Source organism: Prinia subflava, chromosome 16 (assembly GCF_021018805.1).
Source record: "Prinia subflava isolate CZ2003 ecotype Zambia chromosome 16, Cam_Psub_1.2, whole genome shotgun sequence".
NCBI classification, from domain to species: Eukaryota; Metazoa; Chordata; class Aves; order Passeriformes; family Cisticolidae; genus Prinia; species Prinia subflava.
This window is the reverse complement of record NC_086262.1, coordinates 4065809-4080637: the sequence shown is the minus strand read 5'-3', so window position 1 is coordinate 4080637 and position 14829 is coordinate 4065809. Positions and strand designations below refer to the sequence as shown.

The 14829-nt window shown below is 40.6% G+C and overlaps 1 protein-coding gene across 3 annotated transcripts in view; it reads right to left on the bottom strand.

Annotated features, from left to right (window-relative positions):
• The window catches only part of SLIT3 (slit guidance ligand 3), a 481586-nt gene that overhangs the window by 231294 nt on the left and 235463 nt on the right, over positions 1-14829 (bottom strand). For all 3 annotated transcript variants that reach the window (XM_063413913.1, XM_063413912.1, XM_063413914.1), the window contains one exon: positions 5337-5408. In XM_063413913.1, the coding sequence (XP_063269983.1) occupies positions 5337-5408 (72 nt within the window). The remainder of the gene's footprint in view (positions 1-5336; positions 5409-14829) is intronic.

Genomic DNA, 14829 nt, shown 5'->3' with positions numbered 1-14829 from the left:
TTATTTACAAATTTATACAGTTGAAGTAATGTGATTTTTTTTGCCCCTAGAGAGTGCAAAAGCCTTGTCTCCAATGAGTATTCCAAATAGTTCTTTCCATGCCTCTGACCTGTTTTGCCAGCTCTTTGTCAAAACAACCTGAAATCTGTTCTATAATAGAAACATATCCTTTCCTTAAATGTTCATGTATTCCTATTTAAAATATCTGAGCTTTTCATGCAAACCATCAAATATAGATACATATTGTTCAGTCCATTGGGAGATACATAAGCAAATACATAACCCAACATGTGATAATCTATTCTCCTCTAGGCATTTCTTTGCTTTTATTTGAGGCCAACCACTGGCTTCAGAAGGCTTATTCCAGATTTTACACCAAACAAATGGAAAATCTGGCTGACTGTTTATCTTCCTCCTTTTGTTTTATTTTGCAGACTGCAGGAGTAACACTGAATACTGTACACAAATGTCAAGAAACTACGGCCAGGAATTTCAGAGGGCTCTGGATAATAGCTTCCCTGGAGAACCCAGACTAAAGGAGTTATGTTTTGTAGTGTAACATTTCATTAAGATCTACTGCATATTTATGTATGGCAAATAACTCACAATCACTTGCTTTCTTCCAGTGAAATGGCTACTCACAAATCAACCATTATTTCCTTTATTCATTAGTTCATTCATTAGTTTAACTTGACAGGTATGTTTAATTATTCCTATGGCTGAATGGCAGAAGCTACAAATATACTCTGCAGAGCTGGCTGTGATGGCTAAAAGAAAATTAAGTAGGAACATTTTAATATTTTCTGTAGGTGAATGCAATACCTTCCAATGTAAAGAGCAAGTTCAGCTTTTTCCAAAACCTGAATATGCAATCGAGATGTTTAATTTTTGTAAAAGTCCCATGGATTGATGCTAATAGTAGATGCCTGCAGAAAAAGTAACAGAATCTTCCAGGAAAAGCCATTTAACAAATAAGGAACTGAAACTAATAGGTACAACAATATTTTACAGTACTCACATAGCTCTGATTTTCCACACTGCAGAGGTAATTTAACCACTAGGAAAATAAATGTGTACTGACTTGCAGAAGTGTTAAATGTTACATATGAGCTGATGTACTTCTGTATTTTTAAAAACATAAATCTAAATGCTTCATTTCTTCCTCCACAAGAACCTTTAGGGCTATCAAGGGGGATATTACCCACAATTTGCTAAGTGGCCCCAGGATGCAGGGAAAGCCTCTGGCAGGTCCAGTGATACCAGCGATTATCTCGGGTGAGGCTGAGAAGTATTCAGACAGAAATGCAATGAGCCTCGATTATCATGACACATGAACCTGTTAACTTTTTTTTTTTTCTGAATCCCAGTGCTACAGAATCTTAGAGCCAAAGCCTAGGAGAGATAAAAGGCAGGAGCTGAATGTGGATGGAACTGAGTTCCAGTGAATCAAGAACATGAAACCACAGCAGCTCCTGACAAAAGCAGCAGTGCCTGTGTCACTGTGTGTGGCTCTAGCTCTGAGTGGTGCTCACACAGGGTGGCTGCCCCTCTGCCCTGCTGCTCTGCCATCCACACTGCATGTGGATTCCTGTTTTCCATGCCTTGGCTGGGAGATGTAGACTCAGCAAATAGTTTGGGTTGGAAAGGATCATAAAGATCATTTTGCTGCACCCCCTGCCATGGGCAGAGACACCTTCCACTGTCCCAGGCTGCTCCAAGCCCTGTCCAGCCTGGTCTGGAACACCTCCAGGGATCACAGCTTCTCTGGGCAGCCTGTGGCAGGGCTCCCCACCCTCACAGGGAGGAATTTCTTCCTCCCATCAAGCTCTGTATATCCCTGTATGGGGATCCTGGCTGCCCTCAGTGAGGCAGGAATGCCTCACCAGAGAAACACTCCCCTGACTGCCAAGATGTGATAAGAGCAGGGGAAACGTGCAGAAATCCAAGAAGCAGCTCTATATATTTTTATGATGGAAGGCCGTGGCTGACAGAGCTGAGTTAGCCCAAAGCTCAATGAGACACAAACCCATATACTTTAATTCTTGAAATAAATGTGCTTACTTGGGGCTAGATTCCTGCAAGAAACATTTCCTGTTCTCTAAGTAATAAGTAACAGAAATTGAATACAGGTGTGCTCTGCAGCCTGGCCCTCTCTTGCCCTTTCCTGTTCAGCTCTTAGGACCACTGAGCAGAGTTTAGGCATCCACTCCACAATATGTTCAAAGTGTCAGTTTTTGCCAAATTCCCAAATAAATTCACTACTGATAATGGGCATTATGTGCTCACGAAACTTTCTCAAAGCTGAACAGTTATTTCTACATTTCAGTTAGAAATAGACTCACTAATTTGTGTGCAGGTTCTATGATTTTTGTACTCAAACAGCAGAAAACACTTCATATAAAAATAACCCACACAATGAAATTTCTCCCACTTAGGAGTCTGAAAAACTCCAATCTTTGCTTTGGCTTTGTCTTGTGCAAAAAGACGGGCCTCTGTGACATTTAAAACTCTTCTTTAGCACAGCCCTAATCTAAGCCCATTTTCCTGGGCTCACTATTCTCTAAGAGAATGACATAAGATAGAAAGCCTTTTTCATTTAAAAAGAAGGACACAGTGAAAAATATCTTGAAACACTGCTTTTTATAATATTTCCCCCCCATCATTTTAACTATTTTTAATTATTATTTCCTTTGTTTTTCCTTTATCAAGCCAGCTCTGCAGCCCTGGTTCTTGGGGGACATCACCAAAGACTCTCTTTGCTTCACATACGCAGCAGCACCTCCACCTTTGATAGAAGATTTTTTTTTACACTAGTTTGCTCCAGCTGGACACAACTTGCAGCTCTGTGTCCATCACTGCCACAGCCATGCTGGGACAGGGTAATTCTCACAGGGTTTCCAAATGGCACCCACTGTAATTTATATTGAGCCCTCAGGCTGCACATTTCAGAGCTGGTATCCAAAAGAATTCCTGCCCTGGCTCAGTTTATCACATCAACTCTGCATTTTGTCCTGAGGGAAGCTTTCCAAGCTGCTGTTAAAGACAGCATTAATCTGGAGATTTTCATCTGGTCTAGCCCTTGCTGTGTCCCTATTATGATATCTCCAGAGTTAATATTTTTGCCATGACATTGGGACACTTTTGGAAGAACCTGGAAGAATCTGAGGCCATGTTAAAGGTCAAGCCATGAAAATAGAGACTATTCCAGCTCAGCCTTTCCCTATACAACTTCTGAATATAATTTGGAAAGGGCTGGGGAGTATGGGACAATTTGTAGCTTTATTTCTTGTGCCCAAAAGTCCCTCACAAATGTGCTTTATAAAGTGGAAGAACACTGAGATAGTATTCTGCAAAGTGATAACCATAGAAACACCAACCCTGCTGCTGTGCCATCAGCACCTTTGTGTCACAGTCACCAGGCAGGTGTTGGCACAGCTCAGTAGCACCCCAAGGCAGAGGTTCAAACACCCCTGCTCGCTGCCATGGTCACTGCTGGCACCAGAAGGGAGGACCTGGCTGCCAAACACAGGCTGGAAATGGGAATCAGCATGTTTGAGCTGCTTAAAGAACTTTAACTGTTAACTTGCTTAGGTTGTGCTGTGTTTTTCTCAGGCCACTCCTCTGTGTCTGGAAGCAACAGTCCCCTGCTCCCATGGACCACCCTGGGCACAGGATTTGTACATTTCTTATCAAGAAAGAACATCCAGATATGAGTGAGAAGTCTGCTTCTCCTGCTATTTATCTAAATAACCAGTGCTCGTGGCACACAGCAGCAATCTGTTAGAGTACCAAGCTTTGTGCTCCTGCTGTGCTGGAGGCTGGAATGGATGACCACTCCAAACCAGAATTGTTTTATCACTGTGATAACGTCAGTGCTCACAGAAGTCACAAACTGTAGCTACAGGGAAGTATTTCTGATACTGTGTCTTTTACAGCAGAACAATAGATACTGCCTAACTTGACAGATACAAGTTTTTGGTAAAGCTTTAAATCTCAACATTTATACAGTTCCTGTGAGCACTCCAGCCAGGCATCCCTTGATATCAGCTCATGGAAAGGAGAAACCCTGGATCTTTCTGCAGGGAGAGTGGGTGCATAAATCAAAACACCTGTGCTTGTTGTGACAGCTTGTCAGAGGTGAACGAAACTCTGAATGCAAACTTTGTTATTTGAAATGAAGTCAGACAACTAACAGTGAATTACAGCTGGGAAAGCTAGATTTTCTGAAACAAAATACCATCTATTGTTCCTATAGACCACACAATGCAAATAAAACTCAGGACAAAAGGGAAGGGACCCATCAGGACCACTGAGTCCAACTCCTGGCCCCTCTCAGGATGCCCCAGCAATCACATCACGTGCCTGAGAGCATTTCATTGGGGCAAGATGTGAAAACAGAACAGGGTATGTTGCAAGACCATTTGTAGAAAAGGGCTTCTTTTCAGATCTCCTTTTTGCTGCTTCTTCTACTCAGCTTAAAAAAAATCCACACTTATGCTGTGCTTTCAATATTTAACACAGTGGGGATCAGTTTTCAGCTGCTGGTGTGGTAACAATGCTAACTCTAATGGCTCTGAAATGCTTCTGAGAGTGGCTGCAGGCTGTCCCAGGAAACCCTGACCCTGCCGAGTCCGTGGCTGTCATTTCCTTGTTCAGTTCACCTCGTGCTGACTCCAACAAAGCCAAGGGTGCCTTAGAGTGTGGGTGTGCACAAAAATGGGTTTCTCTTACATAACGTCTAAGAGCCTCCAACAGCTCTGGAAACACAGAGCTCTCAGTCTTTACACTCATTTCAGACTACTTTACAGCAAAAGGCTAGGACAGGCTGGCGTCATTAGCACAAAAACCAAAGTCCTGTTTTCTCTCTTAAAAGGCTTTTATAAACTATTTTAATTTTAAATAAAAGCTGTCAAAGTCTGCACAGTTAACTGCTCCCATTTTGTTTTTTATTTTCTAATATTTGTGCTCAACCACCATGCCTGAGTGCCACAATTGGTCATATTTACTTTTGACAGAAGTGATGGGACAGAAAACTTAATTAAGCAAACTTAAACTAAGCATTTCAATTCCATCCCCAAACTCTCCCAGTAATTTTTCCTATGCACATCTCGCTGCAGGAAGGGGTGAAGCCTTTCAGTATGTTCTTTTTCCTCAGCTCAAAACCTCCCCAGGTGTGTTCACAGGTGTGAGGACCTGTGGGTCCCCTGACAAAAACCTGCAGGGTCCCTTTGGTGCTGCACAGAGCTGGACACAAGGTACCCAAACTGAGAGGAACAGCCAGATGTAATGTGAGGAGAAAGGTTTTCACCACAAATATTAATGAAGTTGTCACTTACAAGTTCTTCACATCAATGATTCCTCGAAAGGCCTTTCTAGGGATTCCTTTTATCTGGTTTTCGCTCAGGTCTCTGAATAAGAGAACAGAAAAAAAGAAACATTGTGTTAACAAAGAGAACACATTTCTCAAATCTGCATGAGCTAATGGAACCTCCACGTGCCTAGAAAAGTAGATGTAGCTGGATTTGTTACACCACACGGTGTTTTAATTTTGTTTCCCTCCTCTAGAGGTCTGTGGAATGAGCTGAAATGACTCTCCAACCAAAACCACCAGAATTCCTGATACAAATGACAGAACTCGGAGCAAACATCACTCAAAGGTGATGGTGATGCTGGCACAATGCCATGATTCACTGTCACAGTACCTGCAGCCAAATCTCATGCCTTAGAATCACAAGCCTGCAGTGTAAATGTAATTTTCTCACCATGCTTCTGTTTGTTCACTGACTGCAAAAATACTTGGCTACCCTTGCTCAGATTACAGCTTCTTATTTGAAATTAATATTCAGGAAAAACATGACAATCATTCTCTTGTGAGCTTTTTAAATTTACACTGAACAGATCTTAGTCTACTGCATTAAAATCCTACTGCATTATGTATCAATGGGAAAAACGGAATTTTTAACTGTGTTTAAAAATAAACAACAAAAAACCTAAACAACCAACAGCGATTCAAAAAGTCTTTCTAGTACTTAAAGCACATTAAAAAATGGTTTGATCTGCACTGTGAGTGCAGGTTACATTTTCCTGTTATCCAGCCTGTGTTTGGGTGCTTTTTCCTTTGATGAACTATAAATAGTTCCAGGTTCACAGCCCTTTACCAGAGCAGTGGAGGCAGGAAGGGAGGGCATCAGGAATGGGGGGGAAATGGACATGAAGCCAGAGAGCTGGGGTATTTTCATGCTAAGAAAAAACAGCATTCACCCTGATTTTCCTGCTGGTGCCCCATCAGAGGTTTCAGTCTGGTTTAGGGGACAAAGGGTGGGGCAAGACAGGAATGGAAAAAGAAGAAAGGCAGGCAGAGGAGTGGGAAAGAAAAATGTAAGAAATAAGAAAATGGAGGAAAGGGAAGGCTCAGTGATGACAAAAGGACAAATAAAGGTGATCCTTCAGAGATCTGAACCGTGTTTTGTTTGGGGTGAGAGTATCCCCAGGGCTCTGCCCCATTTTCAGAACGCAACTTTGGCTCTCTAATGATGATTAGGAGGGGCTGGCAGCTCTCTGTACTCACCCCCAGACACCCTTTCCTGTAAGTACATTTAGTGTTCAGCAAGCTCCTTTCTAGCCTCCACCAAATTGGTTTTATCAAATGAGAGGCCAGAAATCAGAGCCTGTCACAAAAGCCCACATTGACACTGCAGGTCAAGATGTGTCACGCAGGGCTTTCTTCTGCTTTCCATCAGACAGATAAGAAAAAAAGGGGACTATGTCCTTGTCACGAGACTAATTCAATTTATACCAGTCATGCAGTCTACACCAAATTCTCAAAGTAGCCACAATTGTCCATTCAGACTATCGCAAACAAGAATGTGCTGCTGGACACAAGTCTCTTTTTCAAGTCAGATTAAAATTCTTTGTGACCTTCACAATTTGTTTAACACCGATCCACACTCTGACCCCTCCTTCACCTTCCCTTTATTTTGCCAGCAACAAAATATTAGTTCTTTAAAGACAGACCTTCAACCCAGACAAATGATCAAGAAACCTGGACAGAGAAGAGACAAAGTAAAGGATATTTCAGACCCACAAGGAGGAAGTCTTAAGCTTTCACTCTGGTGTGACAGTGAGGCACAGCAGAGCTGTGGTAGAAGTGTGACAAAATGGCTTAGCAAGGCAAAAATGAGTAAGATCTGAAAGGAAGACACACGCAAAGCAGAACAAAAAGGGCTTGAAAAAGTGGAATTGTGTGGTCAAATAAAACCACATTTAATCCACCATCTCAAGCTGCATTTGTCTGGTATTTTATTGTGCATTTCAAATCCTGTGTAAAAGTCAATCAGATTTTCAAGTGGTATTTCGTAACATCATTGTGTTCTACAAGGGCTAATTTATATATTTGATCTCTGCTTTGTCTTTATTCTCAACTTTTAACCTGCAGGAAGTTAATCTGTTTTCTATGAAAACCTTCTTGTAAAGTGTATTAATTTTGTTCTCTATAAGGCATTCTCCTCTAGCTAACAATCCTGCCTCTCTCCATCTCCTGGATCGTGGACTGATTCCATAAATCTCTCTTGTGGGCTGAAGAATTGACAGCCTGCCTGGCATTAGTGACACAGCCTGGAAGAAAAGTCACCAATGTTTCTTTTTCTGTAACTGCCTCCTCACAATTATAACCATCCTGTTTTAAGATGGTCAAGAGGAGTCTTTCTCTCTGCTTCCTGACATTGTGCCAGAGTTTTAAGCATCTTTCATAAGCAAGCAAACCTCAACCAGGCTCAGCCTGTGCACTTCACAAATTTGCCCTGAGGTAGTAGAAGGCTGTAATAAAAAACTTGTCTACTGAGCTGATATTAAAGTTCCAGATTTTTATTCCCTGCTTCTCATAGCAGACATAATGGGAAGCTTACAGCAATGGTATGCAAAATAAATATTAGTTATTAATAGTAACTGTAGAAAAACAGACAAATTAATGTGAGGCCAAAACAAAATCCTAAAAAGCAGACAGAAAAATATGGCAGTATTCAAGAAAAACAAACATCAAATCTGGAAAAAAAAAGGTGATGATTACCAATAGATTTTCTGTTTCTTAGACAGAAGTTTCAAGCCCCCTATTTCTGTAATGGAAGGCAAGTTCAATGCCTGGGGGGAGCATGATGTATCCTAAAGGGCAAATCTGAAAAATTTCAGGCTTCCAAAACCCCTCACCCTAGGAGGCAGTGTTAGAGAGTAAAATCACCTGACCTGAGGGCAAAGCAGAACGTGCCAGTGCCTCAGCAGCACCCTCCTTGCAAGAGTTCCTCTGTGGAGACAGCGCCCAACACAACCAAAACACGCTCATCTGCATCCTGATCCAACAGATGTGTTGAGCTAAGCTTCTAGACTGAATTATCCTTCTGTTTTGATAAATCCAGGCACGCTCTGTGCAGTTTCACCTGGCACACAGCTCACCAGCAGGGCACAGAGCCCCAGCGTGGTGCAGTGCAGCCATGGGGACAGCCTGGACACGCAGCAGGGCACAGAGGAACTCAGGGGAAACAGCAGAACACTCATCCAGCAGTTCCACAGCAAACAACCCCCAGAGGAAGCAGCATCCTCATCTCTGAGCTGGGGAAACAGAGCCACAGAGATATTAAAGAACTTGGGCTGCCACTTTGCACAGAGGAGAGAGGCAGGAGCTGACAACACCCAGCAGCTGCAGCTCACAGTCCAACCCAGGCTCCAGCAAGAGCTGGCACAAGCTAATGCTTTTCTTAGTTTTTCTTTTAATTTAACTAAAATGCTTTGGACACAGATGAACTCCCTCTCTGCAAGTCTAATATTGTTTTCCTGATCTTTAAATGTGAATTGCAAGTGCCTCAGTGATAAAAGGATTGGAAAGAGGAAAAAAAAACCCGTCCAAAAGTGCTGACGTTTCCTAAGTGCCTCTGCAGTCTTTGCCGTAGTGCTGGTTTTAGCTTTCTGCTCTAACACTGCCTATTGCATCCTAAGTGGAAATTCAAATATCTAACAGAGCAATAGAATACATTAGGACTTTTTTTATTATTATTATTTTGCCAGTAAGAGAACATAAATCACTTAATTGGAACACAGACCCTACGAACATCCATAGAATGAATCTTCATTGGAACTGCAAATCTAAAACATTCAAACAACTACTTAAATACAACTTGCAAAGTTACAAAGGTACTGAAAATAACATCTATTATGTGAAAACCAAAAAATCAGCAGTGATGCCATTATACTTAGGTTTTCTTCCTTTTCAAACAAAAAACCCTCTACCCTTTGAGAATTTACCAGTTTATTTTCCCAACCTTTTTTAACACACAGATTTGCAAATTTTAAAAGACTGGTTTTTTTTACAACTGCCTGAAAAACAGCTTGATTAAGAAGTATTTAATGTGGTTGAGCACTAATCTTTAATTATTTCTCCCACTCAAACGGGCTGGGAGATCACCACGCAGCGTTATCCAATAAAGAACTCAGCTTGCCTTTAATGTCTGAAGACTTTAATACCAAGCCTTAAGGAACGAATCACCCAGAGCAAATTCTTCAGAGCCAAACCTGTATCTTTTTCCCAGTATGTTATTGTATGTCGATTCCACATTAAAACTGCAAACTCACAGTTAACCATTAACACATGGAACCAATGGTTTACTTCAAATGAAGGAAAAATCCAGCCTAACAAACCCAATTCCTTTCTTCAGGAGCCTTTCAGCTTCTCTGCAATTCAAATGCATCTTGGAATGAGTCAGGGGAGCTCACACACAGCTGGTATAAAACCCTAAGACAATCCTTTGACTGGATATGGGACTTGGGTGCAAAGATTGTTTCCAATTCTCTCTTTTTGCCAGAATCATACTGGAAAGTTAATACTGTTCACCTGCTTTGCAAAATAAAACTAATGAAACATATGACTCCTGATTTTAAGAAAGGGCCAGCTGCCAACAATGCCAAGAAATCAGCACCGTGCCCACCAGAATGTGCAGCTGAGAGAAATGAGAATTAATTCATCCCTGTTTGTGGCTTGTTTACATTCTTTTACAAATTTGGATTCCTGGGTTTAAAACATTTCAGTCCAATGCACTGATCAAAATTAAATAAAATAAAATGTTCCTGAGGGGTTTGTGCACTTTTAAAATTTAATGACTATTTTTCAATCTAATTTTTCTTTACAACTGGACTAAAACTAGACTGAACTGCTCCACTAAAGGTCACATACTTAACACAATCTGGTCACTGCAATTTGTCTCTTTAGAATTAGTTTTAATTTGTACAGCATGTTACACATAAACTCTATCCTGCAATGTTTTACTGAATTAAGTAACACAATTAAGGAGTTAAAGAATAACAGATGGGGAAAATTAGAGAGTATAATCCAAAGATAATAGGTATCTCTAAGTGACACGTAATAAAAGATAAGCAAGTCAGTAAAGTGAGGAATGATACAAGTCAGCTTTTTCACAGAACAAAAGCTGAGGGAAGATAACTCCTGTACTCAGAGAAGAGACAGGGCAAGGGGACCAATGCTCTGTGGAGGAAAATCTGCAAGAGAAAAAGAAATAGAAAGACCAAGGAAATCTGAAGGGGGGAAAAAAGGGTTTACTCAATTATATCTGTAAAAATTCCAGCACAGAATATTGTGCATTTCATTTACAGCAAGGAACAAAAGGGTTTTCCTGCTCTGCCAAAATCATGTGGCAGCTTTTTTTTTTTTTTTTAATTAAAACTAATATGTAGCATTTTCAACAACTAACTATTATTCTTACCTAGGAGATAGTGTCCTAGTATTTCCAAAACTGTTCAGTATTGCAGTTTTTCCTGTTCTACAGACAGATTAAAAAATAACTGAGTTAACGCTTAAGGACAACTCAGAAACTTTGAGCCTTGTAAATATGCAAGGTAAATTCAAGATATTTATCATCTTCCAGGTGGGAAATGCATTGCCAACATCAGGTCCCTCCAACAGCAATGAGAACAAGCTGTGGCAAGTCTGACACTCTCATCAGCACCTGTGCCCTCAGTGCAGGAATGGCTTTTCCCTCTCAGCAGGGTCAGGGTAAAAATGGTATTTACTGTAAAGCAGCACTTGTAGCTCTCTGTCTGAAGGAAAAATGGAAAAGTGTTGTTGCTGATGGGCTACAAGGCAAGAGCTTAACAACAGCAGTGTTGTAAAGCATTACTCTGTGGAAACTTGGCATCACTGCTGATTTCTAAAAGGAAAAAAAATTCCTTCCTCCTACTAGAGCACGAAAAGTGAAGTGGGTGACAAGCATCTGAGTTCTGCAAAACAAGAGCAGGTCCTGCAGATGTTGTGCAGCCTGAACAAGGTGACTGTGTTTTTACTAAATACAATACAGCTGCCTCTCAGTTCGTGCTCTGGGAGGCTGGAGGGGCTTGGTTTGGTTTTGTTTGTTTTGAGGAGGGAATTTAGCTCAAGAATTCCAATTAAAGCAGTCCTCAGTGCTTTCACACAGTCACACACTGCTGCACAAGCAGCGCTGCTAAGCCCCCAGAAGATAAACACCACGATTTCCCTGTTGATGCAGTGGCACTGTGCAGTGACAGATGTTAACTCTGCAATTCTGGATTTCAGCACTGCCCAAAGCCCCAGGCAGCCCCATTAACCCCAGTCACACACACCTCCATTCTGAGAACAGCACACCCAGCACAGCCACAGCCTGAACACCTGGGAGGGGAGCTACAAAGGAATCAGAGGAAAAAAATCTCAGCAGAAGATGATTATTTTATCATCTTCCACCTTCTCCAAGGACAATTTAGAAACCATCTGTTAATAAAGATCCTTCAAGGGATCCAAGCTGTGTGGACTTGTGCAGTTTCATGACTTCTGTCCTGATGCAACCACAAGGATCTCACAGCACATGATGAGGTCTTTTTAAATGCTTAAAAGAACAGAGAATACTCATTTGTGATCACTTAATTCTTCATTAGAGGTTTTTTAAATTCTGGGTTGCTTAAAAAAACGAAACAAAATAAAAAACCCCCAGGCCCCACCTTGATTCACTAAAACACAGTGGAACATTTGTCTCTTGATCCACCTAACAAAACCAGAAAAAAATTAAATTGATCATAATATCTCTAAGAAGATTAATAAATATTTTTACATAATTTTAAATGAACTGTAAAACTAACCATTGCCAGTATCCAGTCAAAGGCAGCGTTTGTCTTTATGACTTTTACAGTTCTCCCTCCTCCTGCCATTTCCAAAATGCTGAGCAAATAGTGATCAGACAGCATTTAGACTCTTATTTTAAAATCACCCATCCTCAGACTGATCATGAGCTTTCATTTTAGAAAGCAGCATCTGTTTTGTCTTTTGGAACATACACACAAAAGTAAAATCTTTCCTCAGAGTATTTACACTCAACTTTGGATTGTAAGGGAGTAGGAACTGGAAAGTAACATCCAGTGGACTCAGAGGAAACTCTTGAAGAGAAGCAGCCCACTAGAAACAGGATAGGGCTCCTGAGTAGAAAATGACAGTAAGATGTCTTTGTTAGCAGTATTTAATGTATATTACATATACAGTCCATTTAGCAGTATTTAATGTAGGGTTTTAGTGCTTTAGAAAATGGTATCAATATAATTAATCCTTCCTTTTGAGGGGCAGTGTGTGACTCAAGGTGCTCCAGCAGAGTGGGAAGAGACAGAAAAACCCTTCCCAGTCCATCCCACAGATCAGGAATTCCACTTTACACAGTTCACCCGCCGAGCTTCCCGCGGGTGGGGAGAGCTCTGCCAGCACAGACACAGCCCTGACACTGCCCTGGAGACAGATCCTGTCTGAGAGGAAAACCTTTCCTTGGGGTTCCCCAGCACCACTGAACCTCTGCATCGCTGACAAAACAAAAGGCTCCCAGGGCAGTGATGCTCCCACGCAAGTCCAAGCCCTCCAACTGCACTGGAAGTGAGATTAGAACAAGAGGCACTAATGTCATTTACTAAGGACACCACACACCTCAGACAGGGGGACTGAAGCCCTGACATCAGAAGAAAGAAATTATTCTCCCCATCATTTTCTATTTTGTCAGTATTTTCTTGCTGCTAAAGCAATGTGAAGTTGAAAGCTCCCTCACTGCTTATTAATGTTAATACTTTCTAAAACAGAAATGCAGCTATATGGAAGTACCTTTATTTTAAGCTAATTTTAAAAAGTACTGGTTTTATACTGTTGACTTGTTTTGGGGTTTCTACTTTTGTCTGTTCAGCTGTACTGGAAAGAAATCCTATGCATTTTCAAATTCTAAACATCAGTAGGCAAAATCACCCTTCTCTGATTTCCCCAGAGACACTGGAGCCTCCACAGCCCTGCCTGACCACTGAACAAAAAGATATTTGCAGTTTATTGGTTATATATTTTTAATTATGATGAGTTTTTATTTTAGAAGATACACATGTGAAATCATAAAGAATAAAACATGCATTGTCTTTGGATAACTGATCAACTCTCTTTAGACTGATTTGTCTTATCCTAACTCCGCCTTTGTTAATGACGAATATTTTTATACTAAAGATTTTTTTGCACTTTACTAATATATTAAAAGAAAAAATCCCCCACCAATTAATATTTTTGTCTACCTAATCATCACATTGTAGAATGAAAACAATAATCACAATAGTATTTATTTAATTCAGGCTGGGATCCTGTACTTCAGCTAAGAAAATAAGATTTCTCCTAGGATTAAGTAGCAATTACATGTGTAAAGATCTAGGTTTTATTTTTTTGCCAGGTTCTCCTGAAAGAGGCCAATTATACAATTTGCTTGTACGATCACTGCAGACATTCCTGTGGCTATATAAAAAGTAAGGAAAATGATAGAGAATCAGTGGATGGTAAAACCAACTATTTTATCTTCCATTTCTCCCAGTGAGGTATAAATGAGTTGTGAAGTATTTGAATGCACAGCAGTGGGAAAAACAATATTCTGTTTATAGCGGAGGCCCAGTTATCAGAGGGCCTTTATTCTGTTCTGTGGTAAAAAGTGCACCTGTGCAAGAGGGGAACACTGGTACTTGAGCTGTAATCAAAGTTTAAAAAATAAATTATAATGGACCAGCAATATCTATTCCACTGATATTCAGCAGACTGCAGAACAGGTACTGAAGCCCAAGACAAAAGACAGAGGAGTTCCATGCACCTTTTCCCTTTTTTCTAATATTTTAGCTTCTCTTTTTCTTCCACAGCTTCACCTTTATGTATCCTCCCTGCTATGGATCATTTAGCCCTGAGAGTCCCAGTGAAACACTGCAGATGTAAGGAGATCCACTTCACACTGGTTTGTAGCCATAATTCATTTTTCTGTGTGGATGTGACATCTAAATTTATTAGACCAAGCTGTAACACCACAAAGTGGTTCACTTGAGTGGGGATATTCATGCAAGATGCAAGTGTTTCAGTAATAGCAACTCTCTGTTTTATTGGAGGATTCACAAACCCAGCAGCTCTTCAAGGACTCCAGAGCAGGTCACCCTAACCATTACAGCTGCATGACACCCTTATAAACCTTGTTCTCCTATTTTATTCACACCAAAAAACGATTCACTGGGATATAACCAAATAATTTCTTCTTTTTCAATGACTATTCACATAGGTTGAGCATCTTCGAGAATCCCACTCCATACACAGGAGGTTTATCATTCAATAATGCCATGCTTTTAAAAAAGGCATTTAAATAGAATGTAGGGGTTTTAAGCAGAGAAAATAAAACTCAAGTATACCAGTAGAACAAACATGCTAACATGACACAAATCTAAACCAAAATTAGCTTTCAGCTAAAGTGCACATAAAATGGTGAATTCTTCCAAAAGAGAAGT